The 23741-nt window shown below is 57.6% G+C and overlaps 3 protein-coding genes across 9 annotated transcripts; all 3 read left to right on the forward strand.

The window, feature by feature from the left end:
* The first annotated feature begins 133 nt into the window (after positions 1 to 133).
* On the forward strand, positions 134 to 5550 carry SNCG (synuclein gamma). 2 transcript variants are annotated; one of them, XM_037804647.1, is made up of 6 exons: positions 134 to 230; positions 850 to 996; positions 1966 to 2007; positions 2335 to 2462; positions 4870 to 4941; positions 5263 to 5550. In XM_037804647.1, exons 2-6 carry the CDS (start codon positions 876 to 878, stop codon positions 5281 to 5283), a joined length of 384 nt encoding a protein of 127 aa, XP_037660575.1. In that variant the 5' UTR covers positions 134 to 230; positions 850 to 875; the 3' UTR covers positions 5284 to 5550. The 2 variants fall into 2 exon arrangements, with proteins under 2 accessions (XP_037660575.1, XP_037660574.1); XM_037804646.1 differs by lacking the exon at positions 134 to 230 and having other exon boundaries at positions 579 to 996.
* A 3399-nt stretch (positions 5551 to 8949) lies between these two features.
* On the forward strand, positions 8950 to 11065 carry ADIRF (adipogenesis regulatory factor). The gene is made up of 3 exons (XM_037804829.1): positions 8950 to 9110; positions 10540 to 10602; positions 10869 to 11065. The coding sequence occupies exons 1-3, from the start codon at positions 9050 to 9052 to the stop codon at positions 10973 to 10975; spliced, it is 231 nt and encodes a 76-aa protein (XP_037660757.1). The 5' UTR covers positions 8950 to 9049; the 3' UTR covers positions 10976 to 11065.
* Positions 11066 to 11839: 774 nt separating this feature from the next.
* LOC119510787 (protein FAM25C-like) lies at positions 11840 to 23296 on the forward strand. Of its 6 annotated transcripts, XM_037805145.1 has the most exons (5): positions 11840 to 12199; positions 12339 to 13239; positions 20744 to 20896; positions 21888 to 21950; positions 22890 to 23295. In XM_037805145.1, the coding sequence occupies exons 2-5, from the start codon at positions 13173 to 13175 to the stop codon at positions 23021 to 23023; spliced, it is 417 nt and encodes a 138-aa protein (XP_037661073.1). In that variant the 5' UTR covers positions 11840 to 12199; positions 12339 to 13172; the 3' UTR covers positions 23024 to 23295. The 6 variants fall into 6 exon arrangements, with proteins under 6 accessions (XP_037661073.1, XP_037661075.1, XP_037661077.1 ...); XM_037805147.1 differs by lacking the exon at positions 12339 to 13239 and having other exon boundaries at positions 20785 to 20896; positions 22890 to 23296; XM_037805149.1 differs by lacking the exon at positions 12339 to 13239 and having other exon boundaries at positions 11844 to 11970; positions 20785 to 20896.
* The last annotated feature ends 445 nt before the right edge of the window (positions 23297 to 23741 follow it).

Here is a 23741-nt window from a genome sequence, read left to right on the forward strand (position 1 = left end):
CCAAGGTGGCCAATGACGTGGCAGGTCCCTGGGCCCCCAAAGGACTGGGTCCAGTGGCCTCTGGGGTGTGGCGAGGCACAGGGAGCTGGCCCCACTAAACGTGTCCCCATGGGAGCCTGCTCCTGGGAGGCAGGAGGACGCCACAGGCCTCGTGGGGGGGGCGGGTGCTGCAGGAAGCGCTCAGGCCAGTCTCAGGAGACCCGCTGCCCACCCGGGCCTCAGGCCCTGAGGTGGGGGCACCGCAGCCGCAGCGACTTCCCAACTTCCAACGCTGGGCCGTGGGAGCCAGCACGTGGGTGGAAGCTGAGGGAGGGGAAGGAGCTGCCCCAAAGCCCCAGAGGCCGGGCGGAGGGGACGCCTTTTGTTGTCCCCCCCGCCCCAACTTGACCTTGCAGGCCCTGGGCTAGAAGTGCCCAGGGCGCCTGTACGCTCCCCCAACCCCGGGCAGCCCAGGCGGGTCGGGGAGGTTGCCATCCTTGCCCGAGAGGCCTGTGTGGCTGTGACCCCTGCCCTGCACTGGGGGTACAGGGGGCGCTGGCATCCTCCCTGTTCCCCCAGACGGACTGCAAACACCCGCGGTGGGCAGGGCGGCGGAATGTTGGGTGGTGATGGATAAGGGGGTGCCAGGCCCCCTGCATCCCCGCCGGGGAGGGGAGGGGGCAGGAGGGGGTGCAGAGGCAGCGCCCCGGGAGCCGCGCTCCCTCCCGCCCCCGCTGGCCGGGCGCCAGGCGGCCGCCGCCGCATCAATATTTCATCCGCGTCCATAAGAGGCGGCGAGACAGCGGCTGCCGCAGCTCCCGGGCAGCACAGCACGCACGAGAGTCGGGTCCCTGTCCCTGCCGCCCGCAGGCCGAGCGCCGCCCCTGCCCGCCACCATGGACGTCTTTAAGAAGGGCTTCTCCATCGCCAAGGAGGGCGTGGTGGGCGCCGTCGAGAAGACCAAGCAGGGGGTGACGGAAGCCGCCGAGAAGACCAAGGAGGGTGTCATGTATGTGGGTGAGTGGGGGCCGCAGGGGGGCGGGCGGGCGGAGCGCCACGGCCACTGGCGGGGGACTGAGTCACCTTGGGGTGACCTTCCCCCCAGCCCCAGGGAGACATGGAGGTGGGGGGTGGTGAGGACCCGGCTTTTGAGTCTTGATCTCCAGAGCCCAGATCGCCCCCCCACTCCCCTTTGCACACCGGCTTCTGTTTCCTGTGGTGTCCTCAGGGTCCCCCAGGGGTCCTGGGGACAGGACAAGGAGGACCCTCAGATCTCAGACACAACTGACAGCTTGTTTGTGCACGCACGAATGCATGCACAAATGCACACACAAATGCACACCCCCAAACTCCCCCACCCCACGCCCCTACCCCCAGCCCCAGCATCACCCACAGACCCCAGGACTCAGACAGGGAGGCCCACTGAGGCTGGAGCCCCACTCAAACCCCCTTGACCGCTGTAGACACAGCTCCCCACACACACCCGGACCCTGGACATGCCCACGAGCAGGCAGGTGCTGGGGGGCTCTCCTGCCCACCCCACATGGAGCTGCTGCCCCGGTCCCCACCCTACCCAGGGAAGGGTGCAAGACCCAGGCACAGCGTCCCATCTCTCCCCTCCCCCCACGTGGCTCCCCTTGGAAGAGGAGGCTGGGATGACTCAGCTTTGTCTGCTCTGTCCTGCGGCTGCCACACCTGGGCAGGGGCTGGGACCCCAGGTGCAGCCAGCTCAGCCACCACGTCAGGCCCCGTCTCTTTCATCTGCCAGTCCTGTCTTGTCCCCTTCCCATCCTGTCTTGTCCCCTTCCTCCAGACACAGCAGGAAGTGGCCTTTTGAAGGGGCTGCTGGCCCCCAGGCACCAGCCCTCACTCCCCCCAGACCCCACAGCTTGTCTGGCTGTTCTGTGAGATGTGTGCGGTGACCCCTACCCTGCTCCCCCACACCAGGGGGCTGGGCGTGGGCTGATGCCTCCTTTCTCTCCCCAGGAGCCAAGACCAAGGAGGGCGTTGTGCAGAGTGTGACCTCAGGTGAGGGGTCCCTAGGAGAGGCCCTGGGGACTGGGACCCCTGGGACTCCTGTCCCCTAGTACTGACGGCCCACCCCAGGGGCCTCCCTTACCCCCCAACTGGGGCCCCGAGTTCTTCCTGAACCCAGACCCTGAGTCTGGACCCTCAGGGGGACCACGCCTCCCCCATCAGCATCAGCGCTCCCCTGAGTCCATCGAGTCAGAAAGCGGGGGTGGGGGCGGATGTTGGGGGGCAGCGTGTGGAGTCCCCTGGGAAACGGCTCCCCCGCCTGGCGTGGGCCCCGGTGGGCAGGGGTCAGGCCAGAGGCCAGCAGAGCCCTCCCCGCAGTCGCTGAGAAGACCAAGGAGCAGGCCAACGCCGTGAGCGAAGCCGTGGTCACCAGCGTCAACACCGTGGCCGCCAAGACCGTGGAGGAGGCGGAGAACCTCGCGCTCACGGCGGGGGTGGTGCGCAAGGTGAGAGCCGCCCCCGGGAAGCGCCCGGGGAAGCGCGACGGCCTCGGGGCTCGCACCCGCCCACGCCCCAGGCCTCCCCTGAGGGCGGGAGCTTGGGACCCATTTTATAGAGGAGGAAAGTGAGCCTCAAAACCGCCGCCTCCCCCTGCCGCTCGGCACTGCGGACACCATATTTCACAAGAGAGAACCGGGGCGGGTGGCCGCGGGGGCGCGGGGGAGCAGCGCCCCCTGCTGGTGGAAAGCAGCGCGCGCTCTGAGCCCCGCCCTCCCCTCTCCCGCTGGTGGGGGGTGTATGGGGAGTGTGCGAGTGTGAGGGAGTGTGTGTGTGTGTGTGTGTGTGTGTGTGTGTGTGTGTGTGTGGGTGGGTGCGTGTGCGTGTGTTCCGGCAGCAGAGAGCACAGGAGCAGCGGGGCGCTCCCAGGAGGCAGATGCCAGCTGGCTGTCCCCGCTGCACCAGCGCTCACCTTAAGCATCTCGCACATAGTAACTCATTAAATCGTGTCAAAATCCCATCTCACACCTCCCTCACTCTCCACCCCCAGAGAGATTAAGAAAGGGGCTCAAGGCCACACAGCTAGTCCACATGAGTTTGGAATTCCCATCGGGCATCTGGCTCCTAAGACTGTGTGAGTGTGCCAGCTAGTGCAGGGAGCGGATTTCCAACGAGGGGTGGGGGGCTGGGGCTGTCTGATTCCAGGGACTCATGACCTCCAGCCCTGCCAGAGCTGCCCACCCGGAAGGGCCCCCAGGGCCCGTGGAGTCGGAGGCACCCAGTGCAGCCCTGCCCCGGGAACTTCTGCTCTAGGGGGGAGGGGGGCAGGAGAGTGGGGGCCTTCCTGCTCCTGGCTTGGGGCCAGGCCTAGGCATGAGCTTCTAGGGGACCCTAAGGGTCGGCGGCATAGGCTGTCCATGTCCTTGGGGCAGGCAGCTGCTCCCCTCTCCCAGATCTGCCCCTTCCTAGCTGTAGGATCTTGCAAAGTTACTTAACCTCTCCGGGTGTTCACCCTCTCATTGGCAAAATGGGTGTGACAGTGTCTGCATCACTGGGCTGTGATGATGCAGGGAAATAACCCAGAAAGAGGTTATGCCTGGCTCTTGGGGGGCACCCAAGAAACAATGGTGATTATAGCACATCACCCCACCATCGTCAGTGCCCCCCTGAGCAGGACTCCTATGTGCCCCAGAAGACAGCTGGGCTGGGAAAGCCGGAGCTCACACCAGACCCCCTGCTCACCCACCTCGCCCCACCCCTTCAAAGGAGGCCCTGGTTTGGGGGTCAGGCTGCCCCTGGGGCCCTGAAAGGGTGCCTGGAATTTCTTCTCTGACCCTGGGAGAGGCCTGGGGAGCTCTCAGAGCCACCCCAGGCCCTGGGGTAGGAGTGGCACCCCAAAGGAGACTCATTTCCTGGTGACGCCCAGAAACCAGTCCCTACTTATCCCCCCAGTGAACCGTAGAAGGATGCAACAACACCTGCCTATTGACCCCTCAGTGCCACTAGCCCCATCTGCTCCCACACCTGCCCTTCTCCAGAGAGTCAGCCCCAACTCTGGCTTTTATGTCCCACACCGCCATGGGGCAGTGTGATGGTTGCCCAGAGGTGAAAGGACCCTCCAGACTTAGGTGCTAAGACTGGGCTGCAGGCAGATCACCCAACCTGGCCCTGCCCACCCCAGTTGCCTCACGCCCACACCCCAGGCAGGCCCCCAATTTAGGCGAGCATCCATTTGGACTGGAGTGTAGGTTGTAGAGAGAGATGGGGCAAGGGAGAGCATTGGGTAACCTGAGGCTGGCCCTGACCAGTCTGAACTCAGGACGCAGAGAAGTTCATGCATCTGGGGAGGGCCTGGAGCAAGCCAGACCTGATCCCCATTTGCCTCTCTGCTTTTGAGCTCAGAGACCTTGAGTTGGACACCTAACCTCCCTGGTATCAGGGTCCCCAAATGTGAACAGTAATGACACACCCCTCCTCCTAGGGCTGTTTAGGGGCTCGGTGGGGCAAAGGCATGTGATCATATGGTTTAGGGACCCTGGGGGTGGGGTCAGGCTTCAGGGGCCTCTGCCTACCACCACCTGCCCAGGATGGGGCTTCCTTATCAAGTATGCTGGACCAGGGCCTGCCCAGGAACTTGGGGATCAGCTTGGGGGTAAAGCTGGGCTCCAGGTTAGTGGGTACCCCCAGAAGGCATCATCAGACAGAAGGCATCACCAGAGACCTACCCCAGCTGTAGACCCTTAAATGAAGCTCTGTCCACCCTCCTGGTTTGTCTGCTCCTCGTACCTCCCTCCCCCCCCTCTCCCCACCATGCACAGAAGGAGGGATAAGGGGTCTCTGCTCCTCTTTGGGGAGCAGACAGCTGGGCGGTCTCTGGTCTCCATGTGGTCCCACCTCCCTTTGCTCTCCCAACAGGAGGACCTGGTGCAACCAGCCCCCCAAAAGGAGGATGAGGCAGCCAAAGAGGAAGAGGAAGGGGCTGTAGAGGTAGGAGCTGCACCCCTGGGGATACACCCCCCTCCCACAGAGTGGGTGTCCCTCAGCAAGCCTCCCTCCAGAGGTTTACAGGCAGGGACCCCTCTCCCCCACAGATTTGCAGCTTCCCTCCCAGAGCCCTCAGGGGACCCCCTGACCTGCAGCTCCCCAACAGAGACTGTGGGCAGGGCCAACCCTGAGCCCAAGGGTGAGGTCACCTCATAGATGACCCTCGGGGCAGGGGGGCCTAGATGACTCCCTGCCCTGCCCCACTTGGGGCGGGGGGTCTAGGATGGTCCTAGGGCTGTGTCTGAGGCTCACACCCTCTCCCAGGCCCAGAGTGGGGGACACTAGACAGCTGGAAGTCCGCTGCGGAGGCCCGAGGACCACCTCTCTGCCTTGGACCCCATCCCCTCCTGGCGCAAGGAGCACCCACTCAGGGGCGTGACCCCGGGGGGCTGCATGGGCTCCCCGCCTCTGCCCGGTGGCCGCCGCCTTCACCTCTCCCCTCCTCCCTCCCACTCCTGCTCCTTCTGACCCCACAGATGCTGCTGTGAATTTTTTGTTTGTTTGCTTTCAAGATTCCAAATAAAACTCTAGTCCACACCCCCGGCCTCTCCAGCCTGTGCTCCCGCTCTCTCACTGACTCATTCACAAAGAAGCCCCCTGCGTCCTCCTCAGGAACAGGTCCAGCCTGTTGACTGGGTCAGGGAAGCAGTTTTGGGGCCAAGTAGCCTACAGGGACACAGGGTGTTTCTGGAACCTGCTGAGAGCTGGCAAAGCCCAAACCCACCCAACACTGCCCTTTTACATGGAGGAGGCCCTGGGCCTGCCTTCCGCTCCCCACAGACGACGTGCAGAAGTGAGACCCAAACCCCCCATGCTGGGAGCTTTAGCTCAGCCTCCGGGAAGGGGCCCCCGTGGCGAAGGAGCCCCCCAACTGCAGGAGGTGAAGACAGGACTCCTGGGCCTTTCCCCCTCTGCATCCTTGGCTCCAGAGCCCGGCAGTACCCAGGGACACTGAGTAAGTTGCAAAGATGGTGAAGACTAAACCCACAGAGAAGACTAGAAGCAGCCTCGTTGGCAGGGGCAGGCACCCAGCACCTCTGCCCTTGAGCGCCCACCCAGAGTTGGAGCCGGGTTTTTCCCCTCCTTCATCAGCAAGCCCGCTGGGTGTCACTGAAAAACAACCACTGAGATGCAGGTGCCTGCAGGGGAGAGTAAGGCTCCATCTTCAGAGAGAAATGGGGAAAAGTAGCAGGGACTGTGTTCCAGCCAGGGGCCCAGCCCTGTTCTCAGCCTGTTACCTCATTTAATCCTTTTAACAAGCCTAAGAGGTAGGAAACGGCACTGTCCTAGTGTCTCCAAGAAGGTAACTGGGGACAGAGGGACAGCACAGAAATGAGGAGTGGGCACCAGGCCCGGGCTCCTGGCTCCAGGGCTGGCAGCATGCCCACCGATGGCAGAATGCCCCACCCCAAGGTGGCCCGGGCTGGTGAGAGTGTCCTGCACAAAGGAGCTGTGTGCATAATGTCCCAGGGTCTTATTCAGAGATGGCTGAGCAGGAAACAGGGCTCACTGGGGACCCCAACTTTCCCCCTGATACCCAGTTTGGGCTCAGAGCATCTAAGTGACTTGGGTGTCTGAGATCACACCTGACCCCAGAGACTTCCCGGGTCAGGGGGGCTGGGGTTGCTGCTGGCCACAGGCCTCCCACTGCCCCGGAGGCAGAAAGGAGCAGGGGGCTGCTGGCTCCCGGCTCCCGCCCCCCCAAGCCCACCATGGGCAGCAGCGAGGGGGTTTGGGTGAGGCCCAGGGCAGGCTGGGTGTTCCTGTGCATGGCTCCACCAAGTGCAGGTCAGCAGGCCTGTGCATGCCCCAGAAGTAGGCACGCCTGAGAGACAGAGAGAGAGAGACAGAGAGACAGACAGAGAGACAGAGAGAGAGAGAGGAGCAGGGCGGCTCCACAGAGCCTGGGAGGGCAGCTGCTGCCTGGCCCCGACTCCCACACTCAGGGCCTGTCCACCCCAACCCCATGGGCACTGCAGTGCTCTTTGCCTTCACCCCCCTCTCCGGGGCTGTGTGAGGCTGCCCCTGACTCCCTGGAGAAGTACCACAGCCTCTCCTTTTCAGAGACCCCCACTCTGGCCCCCCAGCACCCCCACCCTCACAGGGCAGGGCCCTCAGCTGAGCACTCGGCACTGGGAGATTCTGTTATTATCCCCACATCAAGGATGGGGACGTTGAGGCTCAGAGAGGTGATGGGACTTGTCCTGCAGGATATTGCACCCCAAGAGGTCCGAGTCCAGCACCTGCTACTCTAGAGCCCCTCTGAGCGGGGTCTACCATCCAGGCCCGGGTGGCCCTGGGGGCAGAGATGCTACCTCCCTGTCCTGCTCCCTGCCCAGGGACCTGGAGCCAAAGAGCACCAGCAGCAGTGCCGTGAACTAGCCAGGGTCAAAGGTCTTCTGGCTAAAGGGACTTGCCACTGGTAGGACATCAGGAGGGCCGGCAGGCCTGGGGCTCACCAGAGTCCCTGTGGCAACAGTCAGGTGGCTCCTGCAGGGCCTTGGTTCCCGGGCAGGGCTAGCTGGGCCCGAGGGGTGAGGCCAGGTGGGCACTGATGGCTGCTCTGTCTGTGTGGGTGTCCCCTCCCCGCGCCTGAGCTCACAGCCTGCCCCTTTTCTTGCTCAGGGTTGACCCTGACTCCATTTATCCCTACCCAGCACACCTGTGCCCTCCCAGCCGCCCCAGCCCAGGCACTGACCCTCCACGGCTTCTGCCCCAGGCCCCTCCTTCTGCCAGGAAGGGCTGGGCATGGGCAAGCGGAAGTGGAGCTGATGGCGGCGGCAGGGAGGCTACCCAGAGCTCCAGAATAGGGGAGACTCCAGCTGAGGCATAAAAGCACCCCAGAGAGGAGGCGGGAGAGAGGGTAGCCTCGCTGGACCCAGAGAGCAGAGGGGACGAGCCGCGATGGCCTCCAGGCTCCGAAGCTGGACCGCCGAGTGGGAGAGCACGGGGTGGGGGACTGACCCGCGCCCCTCAGTGCCGAGAGGATTCTGCCCCTCCACTCCCCAACCTCGGGCCCAGCGCCCCCGGGTCACCACCAAGAAAGGTGACCTGGGCGGTGGCTGCGCCTGGGATGCTCACTATTTCGCTGTGTGGCCAAAGTGGAGACCTTACGCTTCCTGTCTAACTCATCCTCACCCGCCTGTGAAGATCAACAACGAGGCCTAACCTCGTGGGGCACACGTGGACCCCCCTCCATGCTACCCTTCCCCTGGGGCTGCGTCTCCCCCGCGGGCGCACACCTGCACCTTGGCCTTGATTTAACCAACCCCCCACCTTAGGCCCCCCCTGTCCCAGCGACAATGGGGCAGAAGTCCAGTCTTCACTGCCCTGGCCGGGTGTGTGGGGACAATTCCACCTCGCTGGTTGCCAGGACTTCAGGGTTTACAACCCAGAGATGCAGATACAAGTCCTGGCCATGTGAGCTTGGCTGAGAACTAAGTCGCCTTTTCTGTGCCTCAGTTTCCTCCCCTATAAACTGATGCTATTTCCTGAGGTGGTTGTGAAGATTAAACAAGAAGCTGTAACGCGTGGTAAGGCAGCGCCAGGTGCATGGTAAATGCTAAATAAAAGGCAGCTGCTATTATTAATTGCAACTCTAGCCTTGAGCTCCTGACCTGGCGCCGACCCCGCGGAGTTCTCAGGATTCGGAAGGGTGGGGTCTGGCCGACAGGTGCAAAGCAGAAGCCTTGGGCGGGGTGTGTGTCCCTTTCCTGCCCAAGCCCCTCTCTTGGCCCCTGATCCCAACTCTTCTCCAAAGCGCAGATCCCGCCCCACTGCAGCCCTACCCTCGCCCCTTTCCGGACCCTCCCTCGGGGCGCCCCCTATCCCCCGCGACCCGCCCACGTCTAGGATGTGCTCTGGGAGCCAGCGCAGCCTGGAGCAGGGCCCGGTCACTCCCCCAGCCGGGAACCGCCCCGCGCCCCCTCCCTCCCGTCCCCCGCGGGGAGGGCCGACCCTGGGGCGCCTTAAAAACCCCGAGCTGGCACTGTCGTCGCCACCGCTGCGAACATCATCCAACGTCTCTGCGACTGCCTTTGACGACCTCGCCATGGCCAACAAGGGCTTGCAGAACCTGAAGCAGCAGGTGGAGGGGACGGCCCAGGAGGCGGGTGAGCACAGCGCGCCCCTCGGGGCGCACAGGGGCACCCGACTGAACGTGCGCGGGCCGAGGCCGCGTATATGCGCAGTTCGCGAGTCCGCTGGCGGCTCAGGCTTGGACGGGCTCTGCCGGGAGACGCGCACCCCGTCCTGCGAGGGGGATGGTGCTCCGACGGAGGTGGGGGCACAGCGAAGTTCAAGGAGCCCGGGGCCGTGCTCTAGCGGGAGTCAGAGCCAATCCGGGGAGGCGTCGCCGGCGGGGTGCCACCACACCCCTGTCTTTGTACGCGGGTGAAAGTTTGCTCCCCCACTAGCGACTGTCCACCTGGGTCTCCCTGCACTGGATGGGGCAGGGGTGGGGGAGGCAGTTCCAGTCCCCACTGGGCTTTGTTTCTAGACCATGCCTCAACCCAAATAATCCTTTTCCTTTTAAGTCCTCATCCAGGGGCTGGAGCAGAGACACTTCAGATCCCTGGCCTTAGCTTTCCACCTCCTGCTCCCTCCAGCTTCCAACCCAGGCTGCCCTGGGGCTCCAGCACCCCAGGTCTCCTGCCTATGTTCCAGTCAGGGGACAACACCCCAGTGGACCCCCTCCTTCACCAGTGCCCTCAGGGAAAGACCACAGTGGGCTCCCTGAGACTAAAAGGTCCTTGTCTTCAGACTCTTTCCTTCCGGGCCTCTTGTCTCTCAAGCTGGTTGCAAAGGCTCCTTCCCTGTGGCTTCCTCTGTGGGGTCTCTGTGAGCAGATCCAGGACCCACTTGTGCCCCCACCCCAACCCCCACTCCCCAAAGGCAGGGTCTTGCTAAGGTAGACCTTTTCCTGTTCATGAGTCAAGTCTGCCCACCCAGCAGGCGAGACCCACTGAGCACCTGGGACCTGCCCCTGACCTTGGGAAGTCTCACCCCCTTTCCACACTTTGTCTCCTGATGCCTAAGAGGCCTGCCCACTGGGGTGTGGGCATCATTGCATGTGTACCCTCTGGGGCTTGCCATAGAAGGAAGGAGGCCCCCAGGGCCAAGGGCACTAACGGTGGGAATTCAGGCGTCTGGGCCAGGCTTGTGAGCAGGGCAGGTTCTTCAAGAGGGCAGGGGTCTTCCTGAGCCAGGTCCAGCTGCAGCCGCAGCCCCCACAAGCCAGCTCTGGTCTGGCCCTGCCCCTGCCCTGTCTTCCTTCCTCTGGCGGATATTTTCTCAGCATCCCTGGAGAGGGGAAGGGCAGAGAGCCAGAGGGGAGAAGCCCAGAGTTATAAATAAACGAGGCTGACCAGAGGTACAGAAAGGGCTGGGTGGCCTTGGCCAAGGGGCCTCACCTCTAGGGCACCTGCCCCATGGGCCTGTAGGATGGACTACTCCAGAGAACAGATGCGGGACGGCCACGGCGGGGCCCCTCTGGTGGGTGGTTCCCTAAGAGGGGCTAAAGGCCACAACTGTCTGTTCCAGTGACAGCGGCTGGAGCGGCTGTTCAGGATGCGGTGGATCAGGCCACAGAGGCTGGGCAGAAAGGTTCGGAGGGTCTGGGGGGTGCTGGAGGGGAGGGTGGGCAGGCAGCCCCAGCACACTCTGTCATGTCTGCTGGTGTCACCACACACATACCCCCTTCCCTCTCCGTCTCCCTGCACACCCTCTTCTCTGCAGTCCCCCCTCCCTGCCTGAAGAGACTTCCTGGGGAGGGAGACCCTGACCAGGCCACTGGTGCAAACACTGACTGTGCTGGTTCCCTAGCCTCTCCCCCCACCTCATCTGCCCTCACCTTCCCTTCCCCTCCCCAGCCATCGACCAGGTAGTCAAGAGGACCCAGGAAACCATCGACAAGACTGCTAACCAGGCCCCTGAGACTGTCTCCGACTTCGCCAAAAAACTCGGGCTCATGAAATGATGGAAGAAAGACATGGGGTGACCCCCTCCGGGTCTGTCCAGCAGAACGGGGTGCCTGCCCTGCCCCCCCTCATTAAAGCACATGTTGCCACCCTGGGCCCACTTCATGTCTCTCCCCTACCCCATCCCACCGCCCCCCCACCCCAAGCTGGTCCCAGCCTTCTACCGCCAGGGGCAGAGCCCCCATACCCAAGGTCCTGGCCTCCCAAATTCGGAAACCCAGACTGACGGTTCAGGTACTCCTTTCCTGTCCTCCCAAGAGCGTATCCAGAAGCTTCTTTATCCGAAGTTACCCCCTATTTGGGTATATGCCCCCTCCCCCGCCCCATTCCCAAGCCGCTTCTCCTGTTCCAGGTACTCGGCCCTTCCTAGGAGGAGGCGCTCGGTCCCCCGATTCTCAACGGGGTCAGCTCTGGGCGGGGGGCTGGGGGGGCTCGGAAGGCCGGGGCCTCGGAAACATCTCCCCTGTGAGCTGCGCCGGGAGGTGCTGGGAGCAAGTGCCGGGGTGCAGGGCCCGGGCTTCGGTCTCCCAGTGTCCCCGCCCCGCCCGCGGAGTGCCCGTGCGCGGCCCCACGCGGCAATGAGTCACCGGGCGGGCGGGCGGGAAGGGCGGGAGCGCGCCCCGGGGGAGCCAGTCCCATCCGCTGGGTTAGGAGAGTTGGGCGCGGCCGCCAGGCGGAGGCCCGCCCGGGAAAGGAGGGGCCACGGCGCACGTGGGCTGGGCGGTGTGTGCGCGTGCGCGCGACCCCACCCACAGGCCGGGCGCACCAATCATCGCTGGCCCGGGACAAAACCCGGCATTTCCGTCGGGCGGACCCGGGTGGGTGGGCTTGGGTTCCGGCAAACCTAAGTCCCGCCCACCCCCTGCACGTGTCCCCTTCGCCGCACCTCCGGCTGGTGATCCCTTCCCAGTCCTGATCTCCACCCCTTGGCGCCCTCTGTTCCTGCAGCCATGGTGACCCTCCCGTCCCCGAGGGATCTTCTGAGCACGAACAGGTCCAAGCTCGGTTCCCTGTTGGTCTGTCCCCGAAAGAAGCAAGTCCCCACCCCCGCCCTGCGGCTGCCAAACCAGCCAGGGCTGCCCCCTCCAGCCTCCCCGGGGTGCCTGGGAGCGCTGCCCCATCCACGGCGCGGGGGCCAGGGCGGGAGGGGGTCCCCGGACGCCCCTCGGACAGGCGGGCGGGGCCGCCCTGGCGGAACCCGGACGGAGCCCTGACGGCGTCTGGTGAGCAGCCATCCCCCTCGTGACTCGGGGCGGTCCGTCCCGTGCTCCTGGGGACTGATGCTTGAGGGGTGGGTGCGGGGCGAGAGGCCGGGTCTGGGCGGGAGAGGGAACTTCTAGAAGAGACTTCTCACGCTTAAAGAAAGGAAAGGAAGATGCAGTCCGTCGTCTTCCGCTGCACATTTCTGTGGAAACGATGCCTAGAACCGTGGCAACCCCTTGCGCTCACAGGGAGGTCGAGCCTAAGGACAAAGCCAACTTGCCGAGGAGGGCAGGGCGGAAATACAGAAAGACCCCAGTCCTTTATTCAACTGTGAGCCCCTAAATTAACCAGTCCTGCCGCCGCCACCCTGCCCTGTGAAAGGATGCGTTTTCTCGTTTGAGCTGCTGAGGGTTAGTTTTTCTGTTGCAGATGAAAGCTTAAATCCTTCCGATATGACCTGGATGTCAAGGTCCTGCCTGTCCGGTTCACCCACCTCCCCAGCCTCCTCCCACTGACACGGCCCTTCCCGCTCCGCTCAGCCATGGGGGCCTTCTTTCCTTTCCAGTACTGACCACGCTCCTGCTAGCTTGAAATCCTCTCCCTTCTCCTGCCGAAAGCACCCTCTCCTGGCAGCCTCCTGCTCTTCCTCCTTGCGGCTCTGCTGCCCTGACCACTAATCGCCTGTAGCACGCGCAGACACACAAGGCGTGCACATGGTACTTGGGTTTTCCAGTTACATTTCCTTAAGGCTTCCCTGGGTGCTTATCTGTGATGGTGGGTTCACGACTGCAGCCAAGTCTGTTTTACTAATAGGTGCATGCCGTTCAAGAAACATCTGCTAGATGAGTGCATGAAGGATGCACTCTCCTTTTGTTGTCCCTCCGGATAACGAGTCTTCACGTTTTCAGGGTCACCGTGGTGCTACCGCTTAGGTGCAGCCCCTTCCCCACTCCCCCACCCCTGCGGAGCTGGAGTTATCCTGATACCCTGCAAATGCCTATTTCTATGCATCTCCTCCACCCCACCTTGCCGACGCGCACTAGGAGCCCTGGAGGCAGAGGTAGGTCAGGCACGTGGTGGACACTGGCACCAGCTGAGCCCATTCCTGCCCACGTTAGTCTCCACTGATGCTCATGAGCAAGTTGAGCCGGGCTTGCAGGGGAGGAAGGGGTCTCAGGCAAGTCTCCAAAAATCAAATCTTCTAATTGCAAGTTGCCAAATAATGACTAATCCTCCAATTCCCAGTTTCCCCGACCAGCTGAGCAAAATACAAAGTCACCAGCATTGCGTTTAAGTTCCCCTTACAAAGGACTATATTTGCAGATGGTGGGCTTTTCTCTTAAATAAATTTCACTAATGTGTGTCCCTTCCTTCCTCCTCTCTGGCTCTTCACCCCCCATTTTTACTCAGTAGCATGAGCCTTCTTTGTATCTGTCTTGTGCTCTTTAATCTGCCAGGTCATCTACTGTTTAATTCTCAGCTTTGGCTCCCATCAAATCAGGGGTGAGGCAAGGAGAAGCTTTTTCTACTTTCCGTCTTCTCTTCCCTTCTCCCTTCGCCTTTTGTTGTTGTCTCACTTCTACTTTGTGAAAACACACACAGTATTTACATGCCATTCTTCCACCCTTAGCCAAACCTTTGTTTTGTCTTAGATTTGCAATTAAAGGTGTTAAAAGCTCTCTGCCATCCCTTCTGGGAAATATTTTCTGCTGTCTCTTGGTTGGTTGGAGTTAGTCCTCTAGAAGTTTCCTCAAGAATGAGAGATGTACAGATGAGATGAGATGACATCCGGGATCCGAGTAGATAATTGGCATAGCTGGGTAGTGGGTTCCGGAGCCTTCATTATATCCTATGACATTTTCTGGTTTTTGAAAAAGCTAAAAATATAAAAGAAGAGCTTATGTGATCAGCATCCTGAGTTCTTAAATATTCAGTCTTTTTGGTCTATAGCCTTTACACTTTATACTGGGTTGGGTTTGAAATTTGTGGTCCACACTTTTTTCCTTCGCTTGTCTTCTAGGGGTTGTTGCACTTGCCATCTGACATGGATGTTTGAACAATGCTAGGGACACCCACTGGAAATTCTAGTACTTACTTGGCCTTTTTGACTGGCTTTCCCTGGTATACAGTTTGTCCTTTCAGTATTGAGTGTAGACTTTTCTATTCCAGGAACATTTTCCTAATTGTATTGTTAAATATTTACTCTGTTCCATTGCTTTGGGAATTCCAACTCTGCGTATGAGAGTCTTCTTTTGATTGTTTTTCTCCACTCCTTAGATACTGACTGTGACATCCATTTCCTTTGGGCTCCGTACAGGTTCATCTTCATTTCCGCAATGGTTTTACCTTGTTTCTTCTATTTCACTCCTGAGTTATATACATCCCTGTTTTGCCTCCTCCTCCTGCCTGTCCGTCTCATCCCAGATTTCTGATGTTTCTGTTTTATGGTTTTCTTTCATAATTGCTATTGCTTTATTAAGTTTCCTTTTTTTTTTTTTCTTTTAAAATTGATGGTGGAATGTTGAGTAATACTTTTCGTGTGCTTTATTTGAGGTAACATTTTTTGGTGTAATTTCTTAATATGCAAGTAGTTCGGGGGTTCTTTTTCCATCTTTTAAAAAATAGTATGTTTTACTGTGAAGTAAGAAAATTGAAGTGATAAAAAGAGTCTATGTAGAAACCCTTGTCCCGTGTTGGTAGGAATGTAAAATGGTGCCATGGATGTGGAAAAGTTTGGTGGTTCCTCAAAGTTAAACATATGAGTGCCATATGACCCAACAATCCCACTTCTGTCTGTACACCCGGAAGACCTGAAAGCAGGGACTCAAACAGTTACGTGTACACCGATGTTCATAGCAGCATTATTCACAAGAGCCAGAAGATGGAAGCAACCTACATGTCCATCAGCAGATGAATGGATGAACAAGATGTGGTATATACACTTGATTGGAATATTATTCAGCCATGAAGAGAAATAAAGTTCTGATATGTGCTACAACATGAATAAGCCTTGAAGACCCTGTTTAGTGAAATAAGCCAGACAGAAAAGGACAGATATTGTATGATCCTGCTTACACAAAATAGTTGGATTCCAAATTCATAGAGACAGAAAGTAGAGTACAGGTTACCAGAGGTGGGGGGAAGTGGGAATGGGAGCTAATGCTTAATGGGTGTAGGGTTTCTTTTTGGAGTGATGGAAAAGTTTGGGTAGTGGAAGGTGGTGATGCTGGGACAACATTGTGAATGTGATTAACACCACTGAATTGTATGCTTGGGAGGGGTTAAAATGGGAAATGTTGTTTTGCATTTATGTTACCGCCATAATAATATTTTTAAAAATTTTATCTTTGGTATGCTACCTTGTGTTCATCTACCTTTTTTATGAGAAAGAAGAGAGATGTAAGGAAATACATCTGCTTGTTTGCAGAAAGAAAACACAAGAAGGATAAGTCAGGAACTAAAGAGATTGGTTATTGTTTTAGTTTCTTCATTGCTAAAGCAAATGTCATGCAGTGGGTTGGTTTAAATAATGGGCTCCTGGTTTTGAGGGTAGGATAAGTTCAAATGAAGGCATCATCAAGGCGATGCTTTCTTCCCAAAGACACGTTCCGGGGCTGGCGGCTGGGACCCTTGGTCCTGGGCTCCTCTGTCACATGACAATGCACATGGTGGCCTCTCCTGGCCTCTCCCTTCTATTCTGGATTCTGTTGTCTTTCAGCTTCTGGTTGCTCCCTCTGTGACTTTTTTTTCTGTCTATGACCTTCCCTATAAGTCCTGCAGTAATAGAATCAAGACTCATCCTGGGCCACACCTTATCTGAAGTAACCTCAAAAGGTCCTGTTTATAAGGGTTCACACCCACAGGAATGGATTAAGTTTGAGAACATGTTGTCCTGGGTGGTAGCTCCAAACCACCACAGTTACCTATGGGAGGCAGGTGGAAAAGGGCTGGGAAGAAGGGGGGTGGGAACAGAGTAGCAGAGATAAGAGAGAGTGACACTTCCCTGAGTATATCTTAGAACCATTAATACATTCCACATGCCCTCCCCAGACTCCAAAAATCTACAAGTAAAACCAATATTGGGGGGGAGGGGCTCAAAATGGAATAGAAACCCAAACAAATGAACCTAGCTCCATTACTAATGAATAAAATAACCACACTGAAGGGGAGGAGGGAGAAAAGAGCAAACCCGAGTAACTGACTGAATTCTATAAGGCTAATGACTTTAACGCTGTAATTTAGTAAGCAAATGTGTTTCTCATGGGCTTGTGGGTTAGAAATTCTGAAACAGCTTTATGTATCTACTAGAATCAAACACATAAGTAATAGGTTGTAGAAAATAAGAACTGGGTCTCTCACCATTGGAGAAAGAAATTACAGATAGGCACGAGGGATGCTAAAATGAACCCTGGAATGTTGTATTGAAATCTGAGGTATCCGTATAAACTCATGGTTTTTAATTTATATACTGATAGATGTAGAAATACTTATGTATGTCTGCAAGTGGTTAGTGAATATATACATATATTTCCTAGCTCTGTCTGGTGAGAGATCCTCTCTAATTCATTGAACACACCCAGCACCCAGATCTTGGTGTCTATTAGACCATTCTCCAATAAAAGGAACCAGGGCTCCTAGGAAAAGTGGTTGATGGCAGGGCTGGGACAGGGAAAATGTGAGATGACCCTGGGACATCTCATAGTGTCGTAAAGGAAGGAAGTGCTCAAAAAAGAAAAAAAAAGAAAAGAAAATAGAAGCCAGGGGGAGCTTCCCAGTCTCCTTTGTGTCTTGGCACCTTCCCCAGACGCGTCCCCCAGGGCACTTGGCCCCTGCCTTGCTTCTTGGAAGGCGGTGCCTTCTGAGAGCCATCTCCTCTGGACCTCCCTGGGCAGAAGTTCTGCTGCTGCTTTCTCCACCTCCCCAGAACTTGGTTCTGTCCCAAGGAGTTCTCACTCAAACTGGGCCTGCTCCTCCTGGCAGCAAGTATTGCTGGCAGCATCTGAGACCTGCCACCACGGGGTTCCTCCCCTTTCCTGCTGCTTCTGCCCTGCCCTGGCTGCCCACATTGGTTCTGCTGGTCTCACTTCCTTATGGACGTGCAGGTTTCCCCACGCTCCTGGTTTCTCTAAAGTTAAGTCTAATGTGTGTGTTGGTGATGGGCTTTTCTTCTTGTGCTCCTTGTCACTCCCTAAGTTTTCAAGAAGGAAGAGCAGGGAGATTGAGAATTAAGCTGCTGCTTGTGTTCTTCCCAGATCCAGAAGTGGGACGGGGTGAGCTGGTACTCGGTTTATCTCTCCCCATCCACTCTCCACCCTGCTGCTCCTTGCCCCGCGCCCTGGGAACCCGACCTCTGGGAGGCTTCCCCCGGGCTCGCCTACCCTCTGGTCTCCGTGGGCTCAGCCACTGGGGGATAGGGTAGGAGACTGGAGAGGGAGAGGAGAGGAGACCCTTCCCCGGGCTCCCCCCTTGCTGGGCACGGCTGCCAGCAGCTCCGGCTGATGGCTCTCTTCTCCAGCCACACTCTCGTCTGTCCTGTGCCTGTACCTGCCTGCCCCTCCAGCCCAGGGTGCTACCAGCTTTATCACTACTGGGCCCTGGACACCTTGCCACCGTCCCTCTTGGTTCCCTTGACTCTGTCCATGAATTTGGGAGTAGCCCCATCCTGCGCTGTCCTCGGTTACCCCTTCACCTCTGTTGCCCCCCAGGACCCTGATGGGTCCCTGTGGAAGCGAGCATGTGGACATGCTGGGCCAGTCTTCGCCCTGCAGCTGACAAACCAAGTCTCTGGGAGTCTGGACTTGGCTCCTGGGGCTGGGAGGGTCGGCGTGTGCAGGACACCATTCAAGATCAAATCCTCGAGCAGGAGAAGCAGGGCACACAGGAGGCACGGTCACCAAACTCAACACTCAGGAAGGACATCTGCAGGTCATAGCACACAAGACTTCGTCCTTCTTCAAACTCGAGACAGCTCTATTTTGCTACTTAAGCTTTTTATCCCCTCTGAATTAATTATTGCTAAGTTAGCAAATTGAGATTCAAATAATTGGCTCTCCTTGACGTGATGATTCAGCCTTTTGGTCCTTTGCCAAACTGGGTTGCTCAGCAAATTCCACTGGGTGGGTTGGTCTGCTCCTGGCGAGGCCCCGATCTCCCTGGTGGAGGGGAGGCTGGATTTGCCCTTGTGATTAGGACCTAATGAGGCAGGCAGCGTGGCCGGGCCTCTTCCAAGACAGGGCGGTGGGGGCCGCCTCCCGCCTGCATCATGCTTCAGTCTGGTAAAGTCACCTGGGCATCACTCAGGCCCAGCCCCTCAGGCTGGAATCCAGCTCTGGTTAGAAGGGTGTTGGGGTCCAGCCCTTTTGTGGGGTCACAGGGCTGGGCCTGGAGAACCAGCTGCTGGTCACAGCTGGAGCTGGAAGCCCAAGAGAGGCTGGACCTGGCCAGAGAGCCAAGGGCAGGGAGCATGGTCTACTCCTGGGCAGCTTGGCCCCTCCAGTGGCATTTGGGATACATGTCTAGGCCCAGCCTTGCCGGGGAGATCTGGGGCCATGGGAGGATGTCACTGGTCAGGGCGTTCACACAGTGGCAGGTCTCACAGGGGGTAGGGGGGTAGAGGGGATGGGGAAGTGCAACTGTCCCCAGACTCTGGGGTGGGCAGGCTCTGGGCTGGGCACTCAGGCCAAAGTCCTGCTTTGTGGGTGAGCTCTTGCAAGAACCTTTCCAGTGGCTGCTGGACTCCTGAGGTGAGGGGTGCTCTGGGGTGGAAGCAGGTGGGGAGGGTGTCCCTGGGGCCTAGGAGCCATCCCAGAGCTGGTGAGGGGGGATGGGGAGGGGAACACACATAACTGAGCAAATAGGGAAGGGGCTTCGAGGGGTCCTGGGAGCATCCCCGTGGGTCCTTCAGCCCAATTCCCACCAGCCGTGTCCCAGGATCCCCCCTATCCTCTGCAGCATTGCCTGAAGCCTGAGCAGAGTGAGCTGGAATCTATAACAAGGGGAAGGTGATGACATTGGGACCTGTGGCAGCCCCAGGCCCTCCGGGGATCCTGGCAAAGGGTATACAGGGTCACGCAGGACATTTGGTAACCCGGCAAGAGAAGGGTTACTGTGTTCTAGTCCTTAAAGGGCCCCCTCCCAAATTGTTCAATACCCAACCCACCCCTGCCAGGGGAGGTCCTGCTGCCCTCGCACCCACAGCCCCATGGGGTGGGCTGTCTACAGCCCTAGGGCGTCCTGGGCATGGCCCAGGAAGGAGAGAAGGCCTCACCATGAGGGCCTGTTGTCAGGTAAACACTAATTAGGCCCCACGCACCCGGGAGGGCAACTCTGAAGGATGAGGAAACCTGCATGGGGATGGGGGGAGGTGGCCTTAGATGCCTGCCCCCTGCCTGGGACACAGGGACACAGGGACCTTCCTTCTATGACTCCAGGCCAGCGGTGTTATGTCCCCACAGCTCCGCATCCCCCAGCCCTCTGGCTCCAAGGCACCTGCCCACCCTGGTGACTGGGGGCTCAGTGCCAAGGGCCCCCCCCACCCAGCACATCAGTGAGGCGGGGAGGAAGCTGCTGTTTATCAAGAGAGCCATGGGCTCTGACTAGGGGTGACATGCCAGGAAGGCACGGCTGTCCCCGTTTTATAGGTGAGGAAACTGAGGTTCTGGCAAGGTTGGTGACTAAGGGCACCAGCCTCTGCATGTGGCTTGAGGCAGGCCTCTCCCTCCTGAGTAATTGGGGAGCAGCCTGGCTGCCCCTCAGCGGGTGATGTGCCAGGGGCAGGTAGAGCTGCTCTCTGGGAGGGATCTGGGGTCCCCTGTCCAATCCTGGGACCCCCTGCGGGAAAGACGCTGCTGGCCTTGCTGGGCCTCCCCCAGAGGCTGCTCTCTGGGGTGTGGGGAGGGCTGGGGTTCCCTCAGGTGATGGCTGCCCCAGGTGCACTCAGGTGTTCCAGTGAGTGAGAGGCAGCTGACTGGCAGCCAGGGGTGACTCTGCTTCTGGTCAGTGTTGAGTTCTCCTCCGCCCAGGGCAAGGCCCGCCCGGGCCTCAGCTCCCCACCTGGGCCATGGAGGCCGCAAGGCCGCTCTGCAGAGCCAAGGTTCTCAGGAATGGGGGTGTCCGGGTGGTTTCGGCCCAGCAAGTGCTCGCCAGCACCTGCTCCACTTGGGTTCCTGACCTGAGGGGTCATCCAGGGCCCCCTGGACCACTGAACCACCAAGGCCCTGACTAGGCTGCATTGGGGCCCCAGGGGCAGCAGGCTGGGGGCCCTCCCTGAGCCTTGTCACCAGGTACCCACCAGTGCCCATAGCTGTGGGGAGCTTGGACCTGGGGACGGACGGGGCTGCCTGTCATCCTCCAGAGCACTCAGGGCCCTGACTCGGGGGATGGCTGTGTCCTGGGCTGACCCTTTCCCTCTGGGGTCCAGCTCAGCTCTGCTCCCAGCCCTGTGCCTCACAGGCTTGGTGGGGGTGGGGGTGGGGTCCCGTGGTGCCAGAGGGGCAGGGTGACACCAAAGCATGGGGTGGCCCCGCCCAGCCTGTCCACTGCCGCTTGGTGACTCACCTGCCCAGCCTCCAGGAACAGGAGCATCTATAAAAACCCATTGGTCCAGGCCCTGGCACACTGTCTGGCTGCCACCTGCTGCGCTACGATGCTGGGAGGCCTGGGGAAGCTCGCTGCCGAGGGCCTGGCACACCGCACCGAGAAGGCCACCGAGGAGGCCGGTAAGGACACCGCAGGCCTTTCCGTCTCAGGGCCAGTGGGTGAGCCCAGAGGAGGACTTTTGAGGCAGACGGGAGCCCAGGCTGCTAGGTGAGGAGCTGGCTGCTTAGATTATGAGTATCTCATACAGAGAAATGAAGATGGATTTTTATTTTTCTTGTAATTTTACCGTATATCTCTTCATTAAGAAATCAGCAGGTCCAATTGTGTTGTCAGTCACCTGGGTGCATACAAAGACATTTTCAATTGATTCCAAATTCCAAATACCTGTTGTGCATGCAGGAGGCAGCAGCTGTATGTGGAAAGGCTGAGGCAGTCTCACCTGTTGGAAATTATCGTAAAAAGGACCTTATGCCCGAGTTTGCTATTCTGTTTATAAACGGCTGCAAATATGTTCTTGTCCTCATTTGTAAACTCTGCAGCTGGTGTTAACCTCCCTATTTAATCCTTCATGAACCCTCCGAGTTCCCATTTTACAGAAGAGGGAACCAAGCAGTGAAGGGTAGAGTTAGAATTAGAACCACGTCTTCCAACTCCAGAATCTTCCAGTTCTAGCTCGCTACCATCTGAACTTGCAATGGCTCAGAGAGTGGGCAGAGAATTGTCATGTGTTGGAGGAGTGGCTTTGGGGGAACTGGTTTGGCTGGAGGAGGCTTCAGGCCCGTGGCGGCACCCCTCCAGCCTGAGCCATGGTGGCCTGTACATCCTGGGAGGTGCTGGGAGCTGGGAAGCAGGCCCAGGCGTGGCTGCACGACCTGCTGGCGGGAGCACATACCTTCTGGTGTTCCAGGCCCAGCTGGGAGCACCTGTGCCCTCCTCGGGCTCCCTCAGCTTGCCCCCCAGCAGCCCAGGCCCCACTTCAGCCTCGGAAGGGAGTCAGCTGGGGGCTCTCTCATGAGCTGGAGGCTGGGTTTCCAGAACCATCCGGGCCCAGCTGCAAGGAGGCCTGGGCTCAGGTTATGCTCTCACTTTGGACTTGTCTCATCTTTGCAGTTCATGTGGTGGAGGAGGTGGTGAAGGAGGTGGTGGGCCACGCCAAGGAGGCTGGAGAGAAAGGTGGGACCTGGGACTGGGGTCGGAGCTGGGCGTGGAGGGGAGGATGGCAGACGCTGGGCACTGGGTACAACCTGTTCTTCGCCCAGCTGGCTCAAACTCTGACTTGGGTGTTGCGTATTTCCAGTTGGTATGCAATTATCTTCCTTCCTCTGAGGCCACAGGCTACACTTGACTTTAGGAATCCATCCAAGCAGTCCTCTCTTGGAATGTTGAGGAAGAAATTGACGAAAGCTATGTGACAACATGCTAGAACAAAAATTTAAGATACAAATTTATAAACATATATATATTCACACACACACACATATACTGGGATATAACTATGTAGAAAGCATATGTATACCTCATTCCTTACAGCAAAATAGATTAAAAAATGGATTAAGTATAAATACATGAAATTAATAAATTGTTAGAAGATAATAATTCAGCATAATCTTGGAGAAGGGAGGGCCTTTTTAACTGTGTTGAAAAACACAGCAGCCATAAAAGGAGTATCAGGTCAATGTAACAGAATAAAACTTCAAAATTTTCTGTAGTAAGAAAACAAACCATCAGCCAAGCCAAAAGAAAAACCATACTGAGAAAAAAAAATTTTGTAGTAGAAATGACAAAGGGCTAATTGCTTAATTTACAAATTGCTAACTTAAATATAGCAACCCAGTATAAAAAACAATCAGCAGATATGAACAAGCAGTCCACAGGAATACAAAGTGGAAGCCGGCAGTCTGCCCACCAGCAGATGCTCAGCTCCACTCATGACTGAAGAAATGCACGTCCTTGGGGGAAGGAAACCAAATTTGAACCATTCTGTGGGGAGCTTGGCTGCAGTCCCATTGGGCTGCCCATCCCACGGGCCCCTCCAGCAGAGACCTGCCCAATAAGGGGCTTGGAATGTTTACTTTGCTCCATGCTCACATTCTTCCTCTGTCTTCTTGACAGCCATTGCCGATGCCTTACAGAAAGCCGAAGAGGCAGGGAGCAGAGTGGCAAAGGAAGTCACCGAGAAGGTGACCAGCACGATCACAAACACGGTCACACACGCAGCGGAGAGCCTAGGCAACCTGGGCCAGTGAGCACGCCCACCGCCCCGGCCCACCCCCCATAAAAATCTGTGAAATGTGTGCACAAGTCCTGGCTTTATTCTTATTTGAAGGGAAACACTGGGCAAAGTATTTTTCAGGTGAATCAATGTGCGTGTACCACATGTCTCCATTGCACAACCTGGAGGCCAGTGTGTCGGGCTTGGCGGGTGAGCTCAGCAGGGTTCCCAGCTCATAGCAGCTGCTGCTGTGTCACACTGAGGTTTCCCATGGCAGCAAGGAGCTGCTGAGGAATTGTTAGTGTCTCTGCTCCATTTCTTTTTTTTTTAATGCAGTGTTATTGAGATATAATCACATAACATACAATCATCCAAAGTGTACAGTTGTTCACAGTATTGTTGTATAGTTGTGCTTTCATCACCACACTCAGACTTTGAACATTTTCATTACTTCCAAAAATAAAATGAAAATTAAGAAAGAACAACCAAAACATCCCATCCCCCTCCTCCCCCCATTGTTCATTTACTTTTTTAAAATACAGTTTAATTGAGATATATTCACACACCCTAAAGTCATCCACAGTGTACAATTAATTATTCATAGCACCATCCTACAGTTGTGCTTTCATCACCAGAGTCAATTTTTTAACCTTTTCCTTACTCTAAAATAAAAATAAAAGCCAAAAAGAACACCTAAATCTTTCTATCCCCTCCATCCCACCCTATTCTTCATCTAATTTTTGTCTCCATTT

Source organism: Choloepus didactylus, chromosome 15 (genome assembly GCF_015220235.1).
Source record: "Choloepus didactylus isolate mChoDid1 chromosome 15, mChoDid1.pri, whole genome shotgun sequence".
Classification (NCBI taxonomy): Eukaryota; Metazoa; Chordata; class Mammalia; order Pilosa; family Megalonychidae; genus Choloepus; species Choloepus didactylus.